The sequence below is a fragment of the Danio aesculapii genome, chromosome 16 (genome assembly GCF_903798145.1).
Source record: "Danio aesculapii chromosome 16, fDanAes4.1, whole genome shotgun sequence".
NCBI classification, from domain to species: Eukaryota; Metazoa; Chordata; class Actinopteri; order Cypriniformes; family Danionidae; genus Danio; species Danio aesculapii.
Window position 1 is genome coordinate 28,126,829 of NC_079450.1, and position 18,311 is coordinate 28,145,139.

At 35.5% G+C, this 18,311-nt stretch overlaps 1 protein-coding gene across 1 annotated transcript in view; it reads left to right on the forward strand.

The window, feature by feature from the left end:
- The window catches only part of si:dkey-12j5.1 (uncharacterized), a 149,017-nt gene that overhangs the window by 109,929 nt on the left and 20,777 nt on the right, over positions 1–18,311 (forward strand). The window contains exons 9-10 of the mRNA XM_056476142.1: positions 2,847–2,900; positions 9,327–9,440. Of these exons, the coding sequence (XP_056332117.1) occupies positions 2,847–2,900; positions 9,327–9,440 (168 nt within the window). The remainder of the gene's footprint in view (positions 1–2,846; positions 2,901–9,326; positions 9,441–18,311) is intronic.

An 18,311-nucleotide genomic window follows, 5' to 3' on the forward strand; every position in this document is an offset into this window, starting at 1 on the left:
TGCATATCAGCATATGTCTGATATAAATATGTCCTATAATAAGTAACTTCTGCACAAGCACTGGTTAAAACAGCATTGCATTTGCTTAAACCAAAATAGCCAAGCATTTCGGGTATGAATATGTGTAGTTTTACACCCCTAGTATTGATGCCAATATGATTATAACTGTCATTCTTGGAATGCTCAGGCATTGGGCTTGGCTCACGTTGCATGATCCCATATCATTTTCAGATTCTTAATCGCTGTGCACTTGATTACAACTTCATCAGGATGAGTCTCTCTAGGAATTTGAGATGAAACCCAAATTTTGACCTTAACCGTCCTTGTCTATCAGCTCTAGATCAGATGTATTGACGAAGCTTAATTAAAACACGCTCCGGGTGAATGGGTTAAGCTGAGAGACAGAGGCTGACAGCAGATAGATCAATAAACACGATCAGCGAAATGAAGATCTCAGGCTCTCAAAGGAGAGATAAAGACTGTGTTTAACAAATTAACATAAGAAGTGAGGTGATAAAGCAGTAAAGAAATCATTAAATTATAAGCACTTTTCTTTCCCTTGCGAACCGGCAAGCAGAGCGTAGTCAACACTTAATTAAAGTTCAGCGAAAAGAGTGCTGTTGACCATAAGCCAAACATAAACACACTTTACTGATTCAGTTACTACAGTTACTTGACTGTGATCAGATTATGGTAATTGTCAAACCTGCTGTGATATTCAAATTCAAATATACTCAAAAAGTGCTGCCTGTTAGCATTTTCAAGCGTTCTGATTCCATTTTCATGACCATAGGCAATATTTATATGCAGAATCCCTTTCAAGTGGATCATAAAGTATGGGATGATTGAACATTCAACCTGTTGCATAATTGAATCGTCCAGTATTTAATTAAAACAGCATGTAGTCCAGCAGCTCAACAAATATTAACTTTGATAAAGCAGCAAAATGTGCATTTACATTTAGTAATTTAAATAATACACTGAAAAGCTGAGCCATTTGGTTTATGAAAATGTACAGCTTATTTATTTTGTTGTAGTTTTGTGACATGTTTTAATGTCCTTTTAATTTATAGACCAATTCAATGTGGCCCATGAACATTTCCTGCTTGTTATCATACCATTTCTTAACCGTTACACAAGGCAATTCAATCATAACTTAATGTTAAAACAGCTGTCGTAACAACATTTATCCATATGTGGCTCTTTTTGGATTCTCGGAAGCTATAGAAATTAAAAATGTAAAACAGGAATTACGTTTGGACCATTGTTTTGTTTACATTCCTCAAAATGGTAGTTTTTTTGTGGCTATGTGTATTTAGGTTTTGCTGACAAACAAAATAGTAAAAATATGTTTGTTAAAAACTTTGCATTTTTGTCAGCTAGTAGTCAGAGAATTAGTAGACTTTTTGCATAATAACTTCTCACATATCGTTATTCTGACCACTGACAGTGTAGCAAATATTTAAAGGCAGTGCAAGAAATGCTAAACGTATCTGCAGTGTATGATATTTAAAGGGCACCTATGGTGAAAAATCTACTTTTAAAGCTGTTTGGACAGACGTGTGTAGGTATAGTGTATAGACCATCATATTGGGGTGATATAAACACACCCAGTTCTTTTTTTTTTTTTTTCAAATTTAACAACATAAAAACCAATTGGAGCGGTTTTCAGAACGACCGCAACTTTACGTAGGAGTGCAGTCCCCCCGCCCACCAATATTGATTAACATGTCTCAGTAGAAATGCATATAATCATATCAACAAGACAGGACGTGCGCAAAGCAACCGGGAATAAAAGGTGTGTTCAGTTCGCTATGTTCATCAATTATCATCAAACGTGATCAAGAGTGAGTTTTACAAGTTTACAATGTTTTAAACAGAGCATGTGTGTAATGAATTACAGCGATTTACTTCAGCTTTACTTCGTCAGCACAGCCGCGTGTCAGTACAATTAAAGAAGACGCTTCAATTCCAGTTTGTGGACGTTAAATCAGGTTTATTTTGTACATTAACATAACAGATATTCATACAGCAGTGGAGATTAACCTGTATCCTGTCACATATGTGTGCAAAAAGAGTGCAAAGCTAAACGCGCGCGCTTTCTCTCTCTGTGTGGGTGTGTGTGTCTGTGTGTGTGTGCGTGTGTGTATGTGTGTGTGCGTGTGTGTGTGTGTCTGCGCTGTGTGTGTGTCTGCGCTGTGTGTGCGTCAACTTTGTAACGACATTGTGTGTGACTCATGGTTGCAACAAAAAAATGCATCAACAAAAAATGCATCAAATACTGATTGGTAAATTCTTACTGTAGTATTTCTCACAAACGTTACGTGAGATCTGCTTCCTGAGGCACCCGAGGGCGGCGATTGAGGCACGTGGGAACGGTGGGTGGGGAGGACCAGCCTTAAAGGCCCAGTACAAAAAAACAGCAACAAGGTTTTACCAGCTACTGTATAATACAGAAACTTCAGACAGCTATAATAAATAATCTGATGGGTGTTTTGAGCTGAAACTTTACAAACACATTCTGGGGACACAAAAGACTTATCTTAAATCTGGAAAAAGGGCTAACCTATGTGCCCTTTAAATCATGTTATCACAAACATAATTTTAAATAGAATCCCTATTAAAAATGATGTGAAATTTCAGATGCATGCAGCGGAAGTATGCTTAATAAAAGCAATATTACAGTGCAGCTTGTTATGTGAATTGTTTTTCTCTTAAACTAAATGTATTAAAGTCTCTTCACTTTTGAATCGTTGTGTCATTATTTGGAATTAAAATCAATCCAGAAGTTAATTGTCATTTGACTTGAGTAAAAAAGCTGTTTTGTGTGTTCTTTTTCCCCCCAGATGGCCACAGAAGTTTTGGAGGATCTTCTAGAAGAGGATGATGAAGTTGTGGAGGTGTGTGCTTGATTTTTTTTATTATCTTGCATTTAGTTATTTGAAATACTATTATTGTCTTGATTAAATTAATCATTTTTTGTATTACCTTACATTTATTAATATCACTGTTTGTTAAAGTAAAAGGTCTACACAATTTTAAATATCAAAGTGCACAATAAAAGAAGTTATTGTCAATTGAATGAAGTGGTCCTGAACTGCCTGATATTTCCATAATGTTGGTCTATTGTTATTTGGCTTTGAACAGTGGCTACAGTATTTTCCATCCACCTATCTTGGAATATTACATAAAAACTGCTTAATGGAAGCACCAAGATGCACATAAATTATCAAAATGCTAATGCGCACAACTGAGTAGGATAAACATTTAATCTTATAAGAAAAAATGCACATAAACTATTATGGAAATGCATAAAAAATTCATGTGATTTGTTTTAACAGTTGTGATAACAAAAATGGGTGCGATAGGATGTATTAATGGACATACCAGTGGATTGACCACATTTCACAACATCTGAAATGTTTTGGTCTTTCAAAAACCCATTAGAGCTCAGACACACCGACCCAACTGGACGTTGGGCTTTGTTGGGACAGCGGTCAGTGTCAGTCTAGCTAGTTGATTTGGTGTGTTGCACACGTTGCATCTAGACGGGTTAATATATGTCAGATTAATGTCAGAGATTGTAGGCCAGATTCATCATGTGTAATTGGAATCAACCGTTTGGCATGAAGTGTTCTGATTGGTTTGTCAGTAACGAATCAGAGCATGAGTGAGACAGAGTAAAGTGGCATAACATGTAAACAATTCAAGTTATCTGTAGTGAGTGATAGTAGCTATGTTTCCATCTGAAGATGCGAATTAAATGTATGCGAATAACTGGAATATCGTGTAAAAGACCTGTGAATAAAGCAGCCATTCCATCCAAGTAGTCAAAGAGAACAAAATTTTCATTACCTTAACTGGCGCCAAATATCAACAGTAAAGACAGAATTTGCTGCTGAATTTGCTGCGTCAATCTGTTCTTCATTTAATAAATCATTTCTGCCTCAGAAGACAGTATGCCGATATGCAATGAACGTGTGGTGGCGTTTGAAGGCGTGAGACACGGAGCACAGATGCTCTTGACAGTTCTGGAGGTAATTAATAATATAATAACATTAATACTGGTGTTTAAGAATGACCAAAACAACATTTCAGATGTTTACAATGTGCTAAGCCTGCTAGCTTGTCCATTCATACAGATTTTTATCATTACATGATCTCTAATAACAAAATCACATGACCTTTTTTAATGCGCATACTGGAATTTGTTTGGTAAAAGTGTTTCCATCATAGTTTATGCACATCTTTTCTTATCGAATAAAAAGTTTATCCTACCTAGTTATGCACATTTTAAAAATTTATGCGCATCCAAAAGGTGGATGGAAACGTAGCTAATTACTGTGATAATGTTGCGAAAGTTCTGATCTCCCGTTATGAACGAGAAAATAGATACTGCCCTGTGCAGGCACAGAAAGACACATTTCTCCATGTTAGCACAGAACACACTCTCTCATTTCAGTCGAAATTTTGAACAAAATGTGAGCCAACACGAGGTGATGACACAGTTGGCTTTCATCGGTGCTAGTTGTTTGGTGTCGACTTGGTGTGTCCCGGCCCTTAGTCAAAGTACCTCCCAGTTGTTTGTATCTCCCAGAACTGTCCACTGCGCGTTCATTGCGTTTCATCTTCTGAAGCGCAGACAATTTATTAAATAAGAAAAACCACAGCAAACTCCGTTCTTTTTTTGTATATATTTGGCGCCAGTTTATCAGGATGTTTTGTTCTCTTTGACTCATTGGATGGAAACTTTGCTTCATTCACAAATCTTATATGCGATATTCATGTTTTGCTCATAAATGAATTTTGCAAATTTAGATGGAAACATAGTTAATGTATATTTTTACTTTCAAATAGTGTAGTTGGTTAAAAAATGCTTTGCGTTGTCGCCGTTTTCTCTGAGGAATTGCGATGCAGACCTGGTAAAACTGATTCCACTATTACTGTGTGTAAAAGGAAAAGTTTAGACAGGACGGATCTTTGATTGTACTATTTCAGACACAGTGAGAGAAGACCTGATGCTGCAGTACGTATTGTGAGAAAATAAATTTGTTTTTGTCTTTGAATAATGGATATGAGACTTTTATTAGAGACCTCCCAAAAAATGAAGATCCTTTAATGGCCACTTTAAAACACATCGGACTTGGATGACAGAATACTTCCATTATAGAATAAATCACTTGGATTAGATATCTCTATCCTGTTATTGTGCGGTGTTTTAATATTTCCAGACCCGTCCTACAGGCTGCACCTGCTAGGATGTTTGACAGCAGCATTTGATGAATCACTGTCTCAGACGGCTGGATTAATAATTTATGGCATTACATCCTGCTGAAACAGTTGTTTGTTCGTTGGAAAATGCTTTGGTCTTCACTTTATGTTATTAGCAATGGAAATGATGAACACACAATGCTAAGATGGCAGAAAAACAGAGATACTGAGACATTGTACTTTGTTTGATGGGCCAACACACAAAGACAGCACATTTTCTACTCTTAAACCCCAACACCACATGAATGATGGTTTGCTTTAGTTCCCCATAAAGCATTATTAAACTGGAAGGCATTCTGATCCTTTCTTCAGACTTGATTAAAAATAACTTACACAGTACAAACAACATCCTGAGAGTTGGTAAATAATGAATGAGCAAAACTGAAGCCTATACATTATTAAACGACTGAATATGAAACTTATTGAAGAGTGACTTTCAAAGATTTTACTTCATATTTACAGTTTTTATTATTATTATTATTGTTATTATTATTATTATTATTATTATTATTACTATTATTATTATTATTATTATTTAAAATGGTTAAGTTAATTCCTATGTCATATTCAGAAGTGGACCATTTCAGTATATTCCTTTGATTCCTCAACCCTAGTCTATGCTCTGAAGAGTCAGGCCAGAAGTGCAGAAGTCCACTCCCACATACACACACACACACACACACACACACACACACACACACACACACACACACACACACACACACACACTGTTTCTCTCTAATAGATATCTGACAGATTGAGAGCGCTTTACAGAGTGTTCTGAACATTCGGCTCAGGAGAATCAGAGAGTGTGAAAGAGAAAGAGACAGAGAGAGTGGGAGTGAGAGATGTTTGAACTCTCTGTGGTGTGTTATTGAGACATCAGAGGAGGGTATAGAGTGTAACAGTAGGTGATAAAGTGAAGAGCACTTCAACACAGCACAACAAAAACATGCACGCGCGCACACACTCCTCCCCACAAGCCTATTTGTGCCTTTTTTTCTCCACGTTCTCATTTTTAAGGGTAAAACAAAGCTGGCCCATTGTTCATTTCTCCTCCTCCGTTTGCCACAAATAAGGTTATTTTAATCCTGCCTGAAATCAAATATTTATAGCGCCGACAGAGTGCAGGAAGTGCTGTAGGTTTGTTTTGTTAATTACAAGTGGCTGACTGTTTCGCAGGCCTACTTTAATTTGTATTCATCGTAGGCGAGAGTGGGGTAAACTCTGCCAGATTAGACATAATTTATCATATAGGGCAAATATTTCATCCGTTATCCTGGAGTAACTCCAACACCTCACATATGGAATAATTGAGGAATATGGGAATGATTTAAAATAAAACATGAATAGAAATGAGAGAACGAAAGGGTGTGCTGTATGTGTAATCCCATTCCAAGTCTGTTTGTTGAACATCATTTATATTTTAATAAACCATGCAGAAAAATGTTTTAATAATGCGGATATGTGCATGGAGTGCAAAATAAATAACATTTGCAAATAGTAATAATTTTTGTATTAGCATTTCTTGTATTTGAATGGGAAAGCTACTATATTAATATTAACTGAACAGCTGCCACATCTTACCCTAAATCTGCTGACACACTTGACTTCAAACTTGGAATTGTGGCAAAAATTTTTTATGAATTATGAATAATTGTTACTTTTTGTTGTGTGTAGTGTAAATTTAGTGCACTTTTTATTTTAATATGAACAAGATAGTTTGATTTAGTTAAATTTGTCATTTATTCATTCATTCATTTTCCTTAGTCCGGCTTAGTCCCTTTATTCATCAGGGGTTGCCACAGTGGAATGAACCATCCACTTATTCAGCATATGTTTTACGCACCAGATGCGCTTCCAGCTGCAACACAGCATGGAAAACATTCATACACACCCCTATTCACAAACATACACTATGGCCAATTTAGCTTATTCAATTCACCTATATCACATGTGTTTTGACTTGTGGGGGAAACAGGAGTCCCCGTAGGAAACCCACGCCAACACGTGGAGAACATGCATACTCCACACAAAAATGCCAACTGACCCAGCCAGGGCTCGAACCAGTGACCATCTTGCTGTGAGGCGACAGTGCTAACCACCGAGCCACCATGTCACCCAATTGTAATTTTTAAAAAATAAAATAATAAAAAAAATGACCTTATAGATTCTGGTTTTAATTACTATTTATGTATCATGATTAATTGCACACTTATCATGAAATTAGGCATGCACAATGTATCTTGTTTATCACATTTATTTTATCGTTTAAAATATACAGCAAAGTAAGCCAATCAGGGGTGTGTTTCGGAAAACCATTGTTAGCCAACTAAGGTCGCAAGTTCTGTCGTTACAAGCATAGTTTGTTGATTTGGCCCAAATCTGCCATTCCAACGAACATTCGCAAACTGCGTCGTAAACTTGTACGCTTGCAACTACACCTCTAGAGCTGTAGTTGGAAGCATAGTTCCTGGTTGTGTTCTATTCCCAGTTATCCCCCCTATGCCCTATTCATTTCAAATGTTCCAACATTTAAACTCGGAATGATTAAAAAAAAAAAACATTGAAGTCATCTTTCTTAGGTGTGATTTGCTTTAAAAGTATTTTTACAGTAAACATTTTTTTTTAACTCCAGGGCAGTTTTATAAGAAAACAAAACAAAAAAAAAAACTATATCCTGCTTAATAATAATAATAATAATAATAATAATAATAATTATTATTATTATTATTATTATTATTATTATTATTATTGTTGTTGTTGTTAAGTAGGATTTTTTTTCATTTCTTAATAAATAGCCTACTGTAAATTAAAACCATTAATGATTTATATAATTTATATATGAGATTACATGTTAGCTAAGTGGTTTTATGTTTATTAATAGAATATGGAATATTCTACATTTTATTTGTAAAGGACACATAGAGACCCTATGTGCCATTTACATACGTTTACATAATATGGAAAACGAGTGCATGTTTTTACCTAAACTAATATTGGATTTTTGTGTGTGTGCGTGTGCGTGTGTTGCTAAAAAAAAAAAAAAGCCCAATAAGCAATATATTAATATATGCTATTATAATAAAAACTAAATTAATAATGGGCGATGCGGTGGCACAGTGGGTAGCACAATCGCCTTACAGCAAGAAGGTCATTGGTTAAAGCCTCGGCTGGGTCGGTTGGCATTTCAGTGTGGAGTTTGCATGTCCTCCCCATGTTTGCGTGGGTTTGCTCCGGTTTCCCCCACAAGTTGAAAGACATGTAGTATAGATGAATTGGGTAAGCTAAAATTGACCCTAGTGTATTTGTATGAATAAGTGTGTATGGATGTTTCCCAGTGATGGGCTGCTGCTGTAATGGCATCCGCTGTGTAAAACATATGCTGGATAAGCTGGCGGTTCATCTCGCTTTGCCGACACCAGATTAATAAAGGGACTAAGCCGAAAAGAAAATTAATGAAAAATAGTAATAATAATACAAATATATGCTGTAATGAGTTCAAATAATTAATACATTTATCCACACAAAAATGCATTAAAAGTTTAATATTAAAAAAGATAAAAAAGTTCAGAATTCTGTTTAGAGCTTATTAGAACGTGTGTGTGTGTGTGCGTGTGTGTGTGTGTGTGTGTGTGTGCAAACTCCCACTGTCACACATAAATTCTTTGCAAAGAATGTACTTATTGAAACTTGAAATGCGAGGTTTATAAGGAATGTGCTTATTTAAAAAGGATTGCAACTTTTGTTTTTCAGTGAATTTGGAAATGTGAGTTCAAGGGAATAAAAAAAAGCACATACACACAATACACAGTGTTCTTCTAAGACAAAAAGAAACTACTTGTAACAGTCAACAGTTCATCATTCACATATTCCACCGTGAACAACCTTACCACGGACGCTTATTCTGCTGTCTATTGTCTCTATTGTGGTCAAACATTAAATGGAATTCCTTTTGGGGCACATCGAACGGCAGTATTTGCTCTCAGTATATAGGACTGATATATTTTTGCATCAATTTTATCCATCGTCTTTTCTGTTCTTTTCTGATATAGGTGTGGTATCTGTTGGGATGGCTCTTTTATTTGCAGCTGGACAAACAAGACTCGGCAGACAACAGTGTGAACTTCAGAAAATCAGCCTGGACGTACCTTAGCAAGGCCAAAAAGGTACAACACACACACACACACACACACTACTCTTTTGGAAATGATGAGGCCATCTGATTTCATCTCGCCGTAGTTTTCATTCTCACCCACACACACATACACACACATTTTCTACCTGGCTGATTTCTCCACTCCTCCCTTGGTCCATTCTCATTTTTTCCATCTGTCATGGCTCTCTCAGCATGCCGTCAGCTCTTTTTTTTACTGTGAAATTTCTCGAACTCTGCTGGTGTCCGAGCTCTATAGAAATAGAAAATGAAAGGGAAAGTTTGAAAGAAAACGAGAGAAGGAATAGCTTGCAGGGTGAGGTATGACAATACCTATAGCTCTTTTTTTTGCCACCAACACCAGTCCTTTCCTTCCTATTCTTCCACCTTTCTATTTCCAACTTTTCCTCAGGCTTTTTTGCTGTTACTGAAACCTTCGGTCACTGCATGTAGTCTTTTTAGTTCCTCGTCTATTGTTTTTTCATCTCTGCGTCACTCTTGTTCTCTGATGGATCTGTCGTCATCTGTCCTTCATTCCCTCTGCTTCACCTTGCGGCCTTTCGTTTTCTTCTGGAGAGGAAAAGACGTGCCTCACTGCGTCCTTCATGATCTAGTCAGATGAATTATTGGAAAAAGACCATAGGTGCACACTGGCTGTCTCACACATCCACGCTGGATGTCTCTCCTTGAGTCTCTGAAGCACAGACTTTTCTTTACTTAATGATCTTGCAGAATTACACCATTGATGGTTAGTTATTGCTAGTGTGGAAATAAAAATATATATAATCTAGTTCCAAATGAACAGTGTTTTTTAATGATCTAATTTCATTTAAAACTAGAGCAGGCCAAGTGTTGGAGATATTTTATCCTATTGTCTTTATGCGCTTCCTGACTACAAGGCAGGGTCTCAACGACTGTGCCTTTATCTTGTTTCTTTAAAGCAGGGGTGCTCTAAATTTTTCTTATGAAAGGCCAAAAACTAAATATCAGTGAGAGCCATGGGTCGAAGATTAACGTACCAAATTATATTACTTTAAAGTTGCCATGGGTCATTTGCTAATTTATTTAATAATATTTAAAAATTAATATTCATGTTTTTTTCTATAGCGCTTTTACAATGTAGATTGTGTCAAAGCAGCTTAACATAGAAGTTCTAGTAAATTGCAACTGTGTCAGTCCAGTTTTCAGAGTTTACAGTTTAGTTCAGTTCAGTGTAGTTTAATTTTCACTGCTGAAAGCCCAAACACTGAAGAACAAATCCATCAATGCGTAGCTCCACAAGTCCCAACCAAGCAAGCCAGTGGCGACAGTGGCGAGGAACAAAGTTGACTAATTGATGAAGTGAAAAAAAAAAAACCTTGAGAGAAACGAGGCTCAGTTGGGCACAACCATTTCTCCTCTTGCCAAACTTCTTGTGCAGAGCTTCAGTCTAGACGCCGGAGGCTGGAGAGCGTTGGAAGTCCATCGTGGAGAACTGCAGGTATGAGTAGGTCACCAGTGGATGTTCAGGCTGGCCCACAGAATCAATGCGAAGACTCGTCTGGGACTGTGGTTTTCAGGAATCAGTCTCACACTTCTCCTTGACCACCACAGCATCAGCTCAGGATGCGGCCTGGTCCAGGATTATGGATACCTTGGCATAAATTTTTCACAGGTCTTGGATCGCATCAATGGTGCTGCATAATCTCTAGGGGCTTCTGGATGAGTATATAGAAATAGAAAACATAACTTTGAATCTTATTGCAATAAGAACTTAATTACATTCATAAGACAGTGGAGATCAATGCTGAATACACAGGTCAAGCAGATTATGCCTTTGCCTTGATTTGCTCACCAAAGTCTCTGCATTGTCCTCTGTTCGTTGGGTGACAGTATGTACAATTTAAACTAAATTACAGCATTTAAATTGATTTTAAGCTTAACAATTAAACAAACAAATAAAATATGACATTAAATTTGAAATGGCAATCTCTAAACCATCCCTATCATTCCCCCTCTCTTCTCAGATGAAATGGTTGGCCAAATCAAAGGTTGCTCTAGTTTGGGCACCTCTTCTTTAAAAAAAACTCTTTTGTTGATAAACTTGTGTGGTCAGTAGCTGGGCAGGTTTCTAACACCTATACTTGTGAATGGTAATTATTATGTTCAGGGCTTGGAAATGCTGTTTATCTTGCTCCCTCCAATACTTCATTTACATGCTCAGCTCAGCCAACTCCATCGAGCCTCTCCCCTCCTCCTAAAATATATATATCATAGATAGGACAACTGTGTCTGTGACTTGTTTCAGACTCGTTTCAAACTTATTTCAGACTTGTTAAACTTGCAGACTGCAGACTTGTGAGAGACTCCTGTAGGCTCTTGCAGACTTGTGGACTTGTTTCAGACTTGTTTGATTGCAGACTAACCAACAAGTCTCAATAAAGAAATTCTTCTTGAAACGAGGCTCCTGAACTGGGATCTCTCAATATTTTTTTCCAACACCATTCAATAGGAAAGCAGATAAAACGTGTGTCTACTGTATACACTTTTTATTAATCCTATTGGGTGATTTAAAACCGACGCATAAAAACTCTAAACACTCAGTAAACACACTTCTGGTAAAAAAGTAAAAGACAGAAACAAAACACCTTAGGGTTTTAATTACAGTAAGAAATTAAAATTAATTTGTAGATGTACAAATATATATTAATAAATTGAGCCAAAAGTTAGCCAGTTGTACTGCAGTATTATATTTTATTACATGGCTGTCTAGAATACTTGATATTGATTTGTTAGTCGTGATATTCCAAAGTATGTTATTCCGAGATGACAACCACTGAAACCAATAATGCAGGCTCATCTGGGTACTTAAACTGTGTCCCAACTGGCACAGTACATACTATGCTCGTATACACCATGTAGGCTACTTTTGCACATACACACTCAATAGCATAGTATACGAATTTAGTGTCATCCTAAATGGAACACTAACATTTGGTTCGAAATTAATGAAATAAATTACTCAACTATCAAATAGTACCTTCTGTATGTATAACTGCATTCACCATTGTGAGGTGGCATAATGCTTGCACAATTTAAAATAAATGGAATAGTACCCTATTCCTTATTTTATTAAAATAAAATAAAAAGTAATCCAACGTCAGTGTCCGTTGGCTTCGCCCCTTCCGATACGTAAGCAAAGCTGCAGCCTTTGAGTGCGTGGAGTGAACAACATTCCACACTTATTTTTAACAGTTGAATAAGTGCATCACCCGGGCATTTAAAGTGCACTTTTTATTTTAGAATAAAAGGAATATTTCAGTGTGAATGCACTAGTTGCACCTTTAGAATAATATTGACCATCAGTAAATTCGTTTACATCCATATATGTCTGTCTCCACTGCTGTTTTTGAATGTGCGATCTTGTGACTTGTGGATAATACATAGGTTAGTGTTTGCTCCATTCAGCTCCATTAATTGTTTTTTTTGTTTTGTTTCTGTTAGCTTTGCTTTTAATTAGAAAATAAATATTTTTTATATTGCTCAGAACCATATTTCGTGTCTAATGTGTATGTTTTTGGGCAAGCATGTAGTCATGTATTAAGTATCATCAAATATATCCAGGCAGTTGTTTTTGCAAAATAAAGCTCTTCAATCTTATACAACATGGCTCCGATAGTGTCGACCTGCTGATAAGCCTGTTAGGCTTTATTCTGCATTAATAACCTCCTGGATGTACTTTATCCACTACTTAATGTATACTTAATTATATTGTATTCCTTTATAAATATAAATTAATATATATATATTTATCAACACAAATTGGGTAGGCTAAATTGTCCGTACTGTATGAGTGTGTGAATAAGTGTGTATGTGTTTCCCAGTGATGGGTTGCAGCTGGAAGGGCATCCTCTGCATAAAACAAATGCTGGATAAGTTGGTGGTTCATTCCACTGTGGCGACCCCAGATTAATAAAAGGACTAAGCCGAAAAGAAAATGAATGAATGAATTTATTAACACAAAATTTATATTAATTTATGTTCATAATTATAAATTTATATTAATAATAATAATAATAATAATAATAATAAAAATTTAAATATAAATGTGTGTTAATTTGTCCTATGTAATTTATGTCCATATATATTTTTTGCCTTATATTATGATGAGAGACGGCATGCTGTTTTATGGTTTTTGATACTGTGAGCTTGATTCATTCTTTTATTTTCATAAAATTATGACTGGGCATTTTATATTTTATATCAGTCGTCAAAATATAATTATCCAATCAATTATGAACCCGTGATCTTTTAAGAGTTTATCTTTCCAACAGAACAATCCCAAATGACTTTAAAAGGTCTTTGGTGTTTGTCTACAGTTTTAATCTGTGAAGAAAAATCTCTATTTGTGATGCTCTATACATTTTTAAAAGGAAATTTGAGAGCAGAAATGGGCTCATGAGCACAAAATATGTAAATAAGACCTGAAAGTCATGCTCTTGGCTTTGGTTCAGACTTGTGAATATTTAATTACTTTCACTAACGTCTCAATTATTCATCTGCTCTTTAATCAGTGCCCCATATCGGCCAAGCTTTTGTTAGCCATGTCATTAATATGGCCGTAATAAAGCAAACAGTAATTATTTATTAATTAGCTTTTTAGAAGGTCATCTCTCTGCGCTGTGAAATATACTGCCAGTTATGAAGGAGCTGTTAGTACTGTATATTGCCTAGTATTAAAAGTGATAACCTTTCAACTTTTTGTAATAGAATCGCCTAAACTGGTGATTAAATCTGGCGATCATGTACAGTTTCAGACATGTCGGAAGGAAAGACTTATTTCGAGTGCTTTTTTTTCTGTAGATGTGATACACCTCACTATTTGAGGAAGATAAAGATGCAAATGGAAGTTTGAGGAACTATTTATTGATTAATAGTTGTGAACATCAATGAATCCCAATTAGTGATGTGTGAAGTTCACATTGTGCTTGAAAGGCTTAGCTTTGTTCAACCCATGAAATAGAAATCCTTTTTGTGTTTTATAGAGCATAAAAGAAGATATTTTGAAAAATGTTTCTGGGCAATAGGCTCCGGTGTTGTTTTTAATAGTAACAAAAAAGAAACAAAAAGTAGTTGATCTTATAAATGTGTTTGTTTGTGTGGATGGATGGATGGATGGATGGATGGATGGATGGATGGATGGATGGATGAATGGATGGATGGATGGATGAATGGATGGATGGATGGATGGATGGATGGATGGATGGATGGATGGATGGATGGAAAAAGGAGAATCTCAAATTGTCTATTTTATGGATGGATGGGTGCATGCATGTGTGTGTTTATGGATGAAAGGATTGATGGAAGGATGGATGGATGAATGGATGGAAAAGGAAAAGATGTTTGATTTTAAAATATTGTTTTGGTGAATGGAAGAAAGGAAGGAATGGTGAATGGATAGAGGGATAGATGGATGGAAAAGGAGAATGTTTTTTTTAATCTTAAACTATCTACTTAAATTTATGATGGATGGATGGATTGATGGAAATAGAAGAACATAGTTTGATACTAAAATATCTACTCTTAGGATGGAAGGATGGATAGGTGCATGTGTGTGTTTATGGATGGATTGATGGATGGATGGATGGATGGAAAAGGAAAAATTCTACTTAAATGTATGTTGGATGGATAGATGGATGGATGCATTGATGGAAGTAGAAGAACAGTGTTTGATCTTAAAATATCTACTTTTATGGATGGATGGATGGATGGAATTAAGGAAGGATAGATTGATGGATGAAATGATGGATGGATGGATTGATGGATGGAGGGAATGAATCAAGAAAGGATGGATTGGTGGATGAATAGATGGAATTAGGGAAGGAAGGAAGGAATGATAGATGGGTGAATGGAATTAAGAAAGGTTGGATGGAATTAAGGAAGGAAAGAAAGATGGATTGATGAATGAAATTAAGGATGGAAGGATGGATGGAATTAAGTAATAAATGAAGGATATGTTGATAAATGGAATTAAGGAGGGAAGGAAGGGTTGGTGGATGGATGTATAGAGGAAATAATTGAAGAGAGTGTACTGGTGCCTCACTGAGCAAGAGTGAACACCATCCGTCATTCTTCTAGTTTAGCTCAAAACAAAGATGAATGAACATGTCATGTCTTGTATAATCTCTGTCAGCATGTCAACAATGGAAAGGTGTCAGTAAAACAGCTTGTAAACAATAACATTTACCTGAGGCAAATCAGTTACTGTCTACTGCTCGTGAGTTCAAAGAGATTGTCATCATGTATTTGTACTATTTTAGCTCATATTTTAATTATATTTCACTTAATTAGTAATGTCCTAATTAAATCATTGTTTATTCCATGTTCAAATCAACCATGGAAAAAAGTAATGAATGCCATTGTTCAAATTACTGTATTGTATTTCAACAACAAATTGGAGTAGAAACATAATTTGGTCCCACTTTATGTTAAGTTACTTAAAAAAATGAATACAATGTACTCACTGTGCTTATATTGCAATACAAAACACATACAGTGCTATTTAGGTGGGTTATAGGTCAGGTTAGGGGAAGGTTTGGATGGGTCAACCGTGTAATTATAAATATACTTACAGAAATGAATAACAAGTGTAAATATATGCAGGTATTTCGTAAATAAAACACATACATGTAAAAACATGTAAGTATATAATACATGCATTGAAATAATTAATTTAAATGTAAGTACTGTACATTCAACAAACACTTGCAGTATAAAATGGGACCTATAATTTAGGTTAAAGATTTAGACATTTATATAATAAATAGTTGTAAAAAAAAAAAAGAAAGGAGCATATTTTTAGTTGAGTTTATTTAAAGACTGATAAAAAAATAATTAGAAAAATAATTTTTGTGTTTTGTTATTCCCCCTTATCAGAAATGTACGTCCCATGACATGTCTGGAGTAAACCACCATTTTTATGTGCTGTTACACCCCTGCCGCCTAACATCTAAAACGTGACCTTTTTTCAAAAGATATAATTAAATTGTTAGCCATTACCTAAGTGCTGTGAATTTCAACCCAAATTATTTCCATATATCTTTTTAAATCTTTGGTTTCATGCCTCTGCTTTTGTGGTCATTAGCAAGTTGTAGTGGAATGGATGGCTTCTGAGCTAATCTCTTGATTACAGCCTCGATTGTTCTCCTGAATCGATTGATTTCCGAGACTCGTCTGATTTTAATTAGCTTGTGGCCTCCTGCTTCTTTGCCTTCTGCAGATTTGTTTTTCGCGTCTGCGCTTATATTGCCATTTTTCTGCCCTCATCCCATCTTTTCTCTGGCTTCCTTTCTCTCGGCTCGTTCCTCCGTCACACTCTATGACTTCAGGCAGAGTTCAGATTCCACTTTAGCCGCTGTTCACCATTGATTTTCTGCCTTCTGCTCAATGTCCGACTCTTTACACGTCCATTCCTCAGTAGCAACCTTCTCTCCCCTTCCATACATCACTAGCTTTCTTTTTTTCCCTCTCTTTTCTCCTTTCTCTGCTGCCATTCTTCACTACCTCGCTTTTATTCCCTCTGTTTACTGCTAACTCTTTTCTTCTTCTATTTCTCAGTGCTTATCTGCCTCTGCGGCCCTGTTTATACCGGCAATTAACATCCATTTCGCTGATTCGATCGGAAATGGTCAGCAGAGATCTATAGCGGTTTATATCTGCTGTTAAAGGGATTAGTTTACCTGAAATTGAAAATAAGGCTTCCTTACCAGAAGTGCATGCTTGTGGGTCGCAGGAGCAAATAAGGGGATGTTTTAAATAATATTCTGCATGTGCTTTTTAATGCAAATACAATTAATGAGTTTTAAAGAGCAAAAACCTTTAGTGTCATGAATATTGCCCATGTGAATTATTTCAAGTCTTCTGAATTCATAAGAGAAACTGAACTGAAATATATATATATATATATATATATATATATATATATATATATATATATATATATATATATATATATATATATGATATAGATTACTTCACAAATCTTTTTAGTTTAGCAATCTTGATTATCAAATGAACTGAAGTTTTGCTTAAGAATAAATTTTTTTTCTAAAAAAAGGAAATTTCTATACTTAAAGATTTTTACATTTCTTTATGTTTTATTACAGGGCTTGTCTGCTTCAATAAATTGAGTAAACAGTTATTTAATACATAGCAAACACTATATGCAGATGTTTTAGGAGTCAGAAAGATTTTATTAATTAATACTTTTTAAACATACACAAGCGCAGGTTGCCAGATTGATGACATCAACAGAAGTGTGCCTAAACTATCGAGCCTAAAGACTGATTGAAGGTTGATTTAAATAGTGTTTTAAATAAAAGCAACAGCATGTGGTAGAAGGAATATTTTCCATATCAATAGGAGTTTTTGTTCTAACTAACACATAAAATTTATATTTTAGAAACTGCATCTATATCTTGCAGCTAAAAAACAGGATAAATCGACAATGTTCACCTCAGCTACACCTGATTCATTCAGTGGTAAATGCTATAAATAATTGAGTTTGAATGCCATTTTACTTGACATTAGTTGTCATACTACTGAAAGCAGCAACAGATAGTTTACCCCCGTTCTTGACAATAAAAAATAAACCATTTGAAATTGAACTTTAGAACTCTGACCCGGTGCAAGCCAACATATATCAGTGATTCAGCATGTACATTTAATAATGTTAAAGAGGTTTAATGTGTATTAATTAGATTATAAGCTTTACCATTTAGTTGGAGTGCAGTAAATGCACTATTCTCTGCTTCTGAATGGTTGTATTTAAATTTCTGTTGTGTTTCATTTGGTGCAAACAGCCAAATTGCTTATCACTGTGCAAATCTTGTCACGTAGCGTGTTA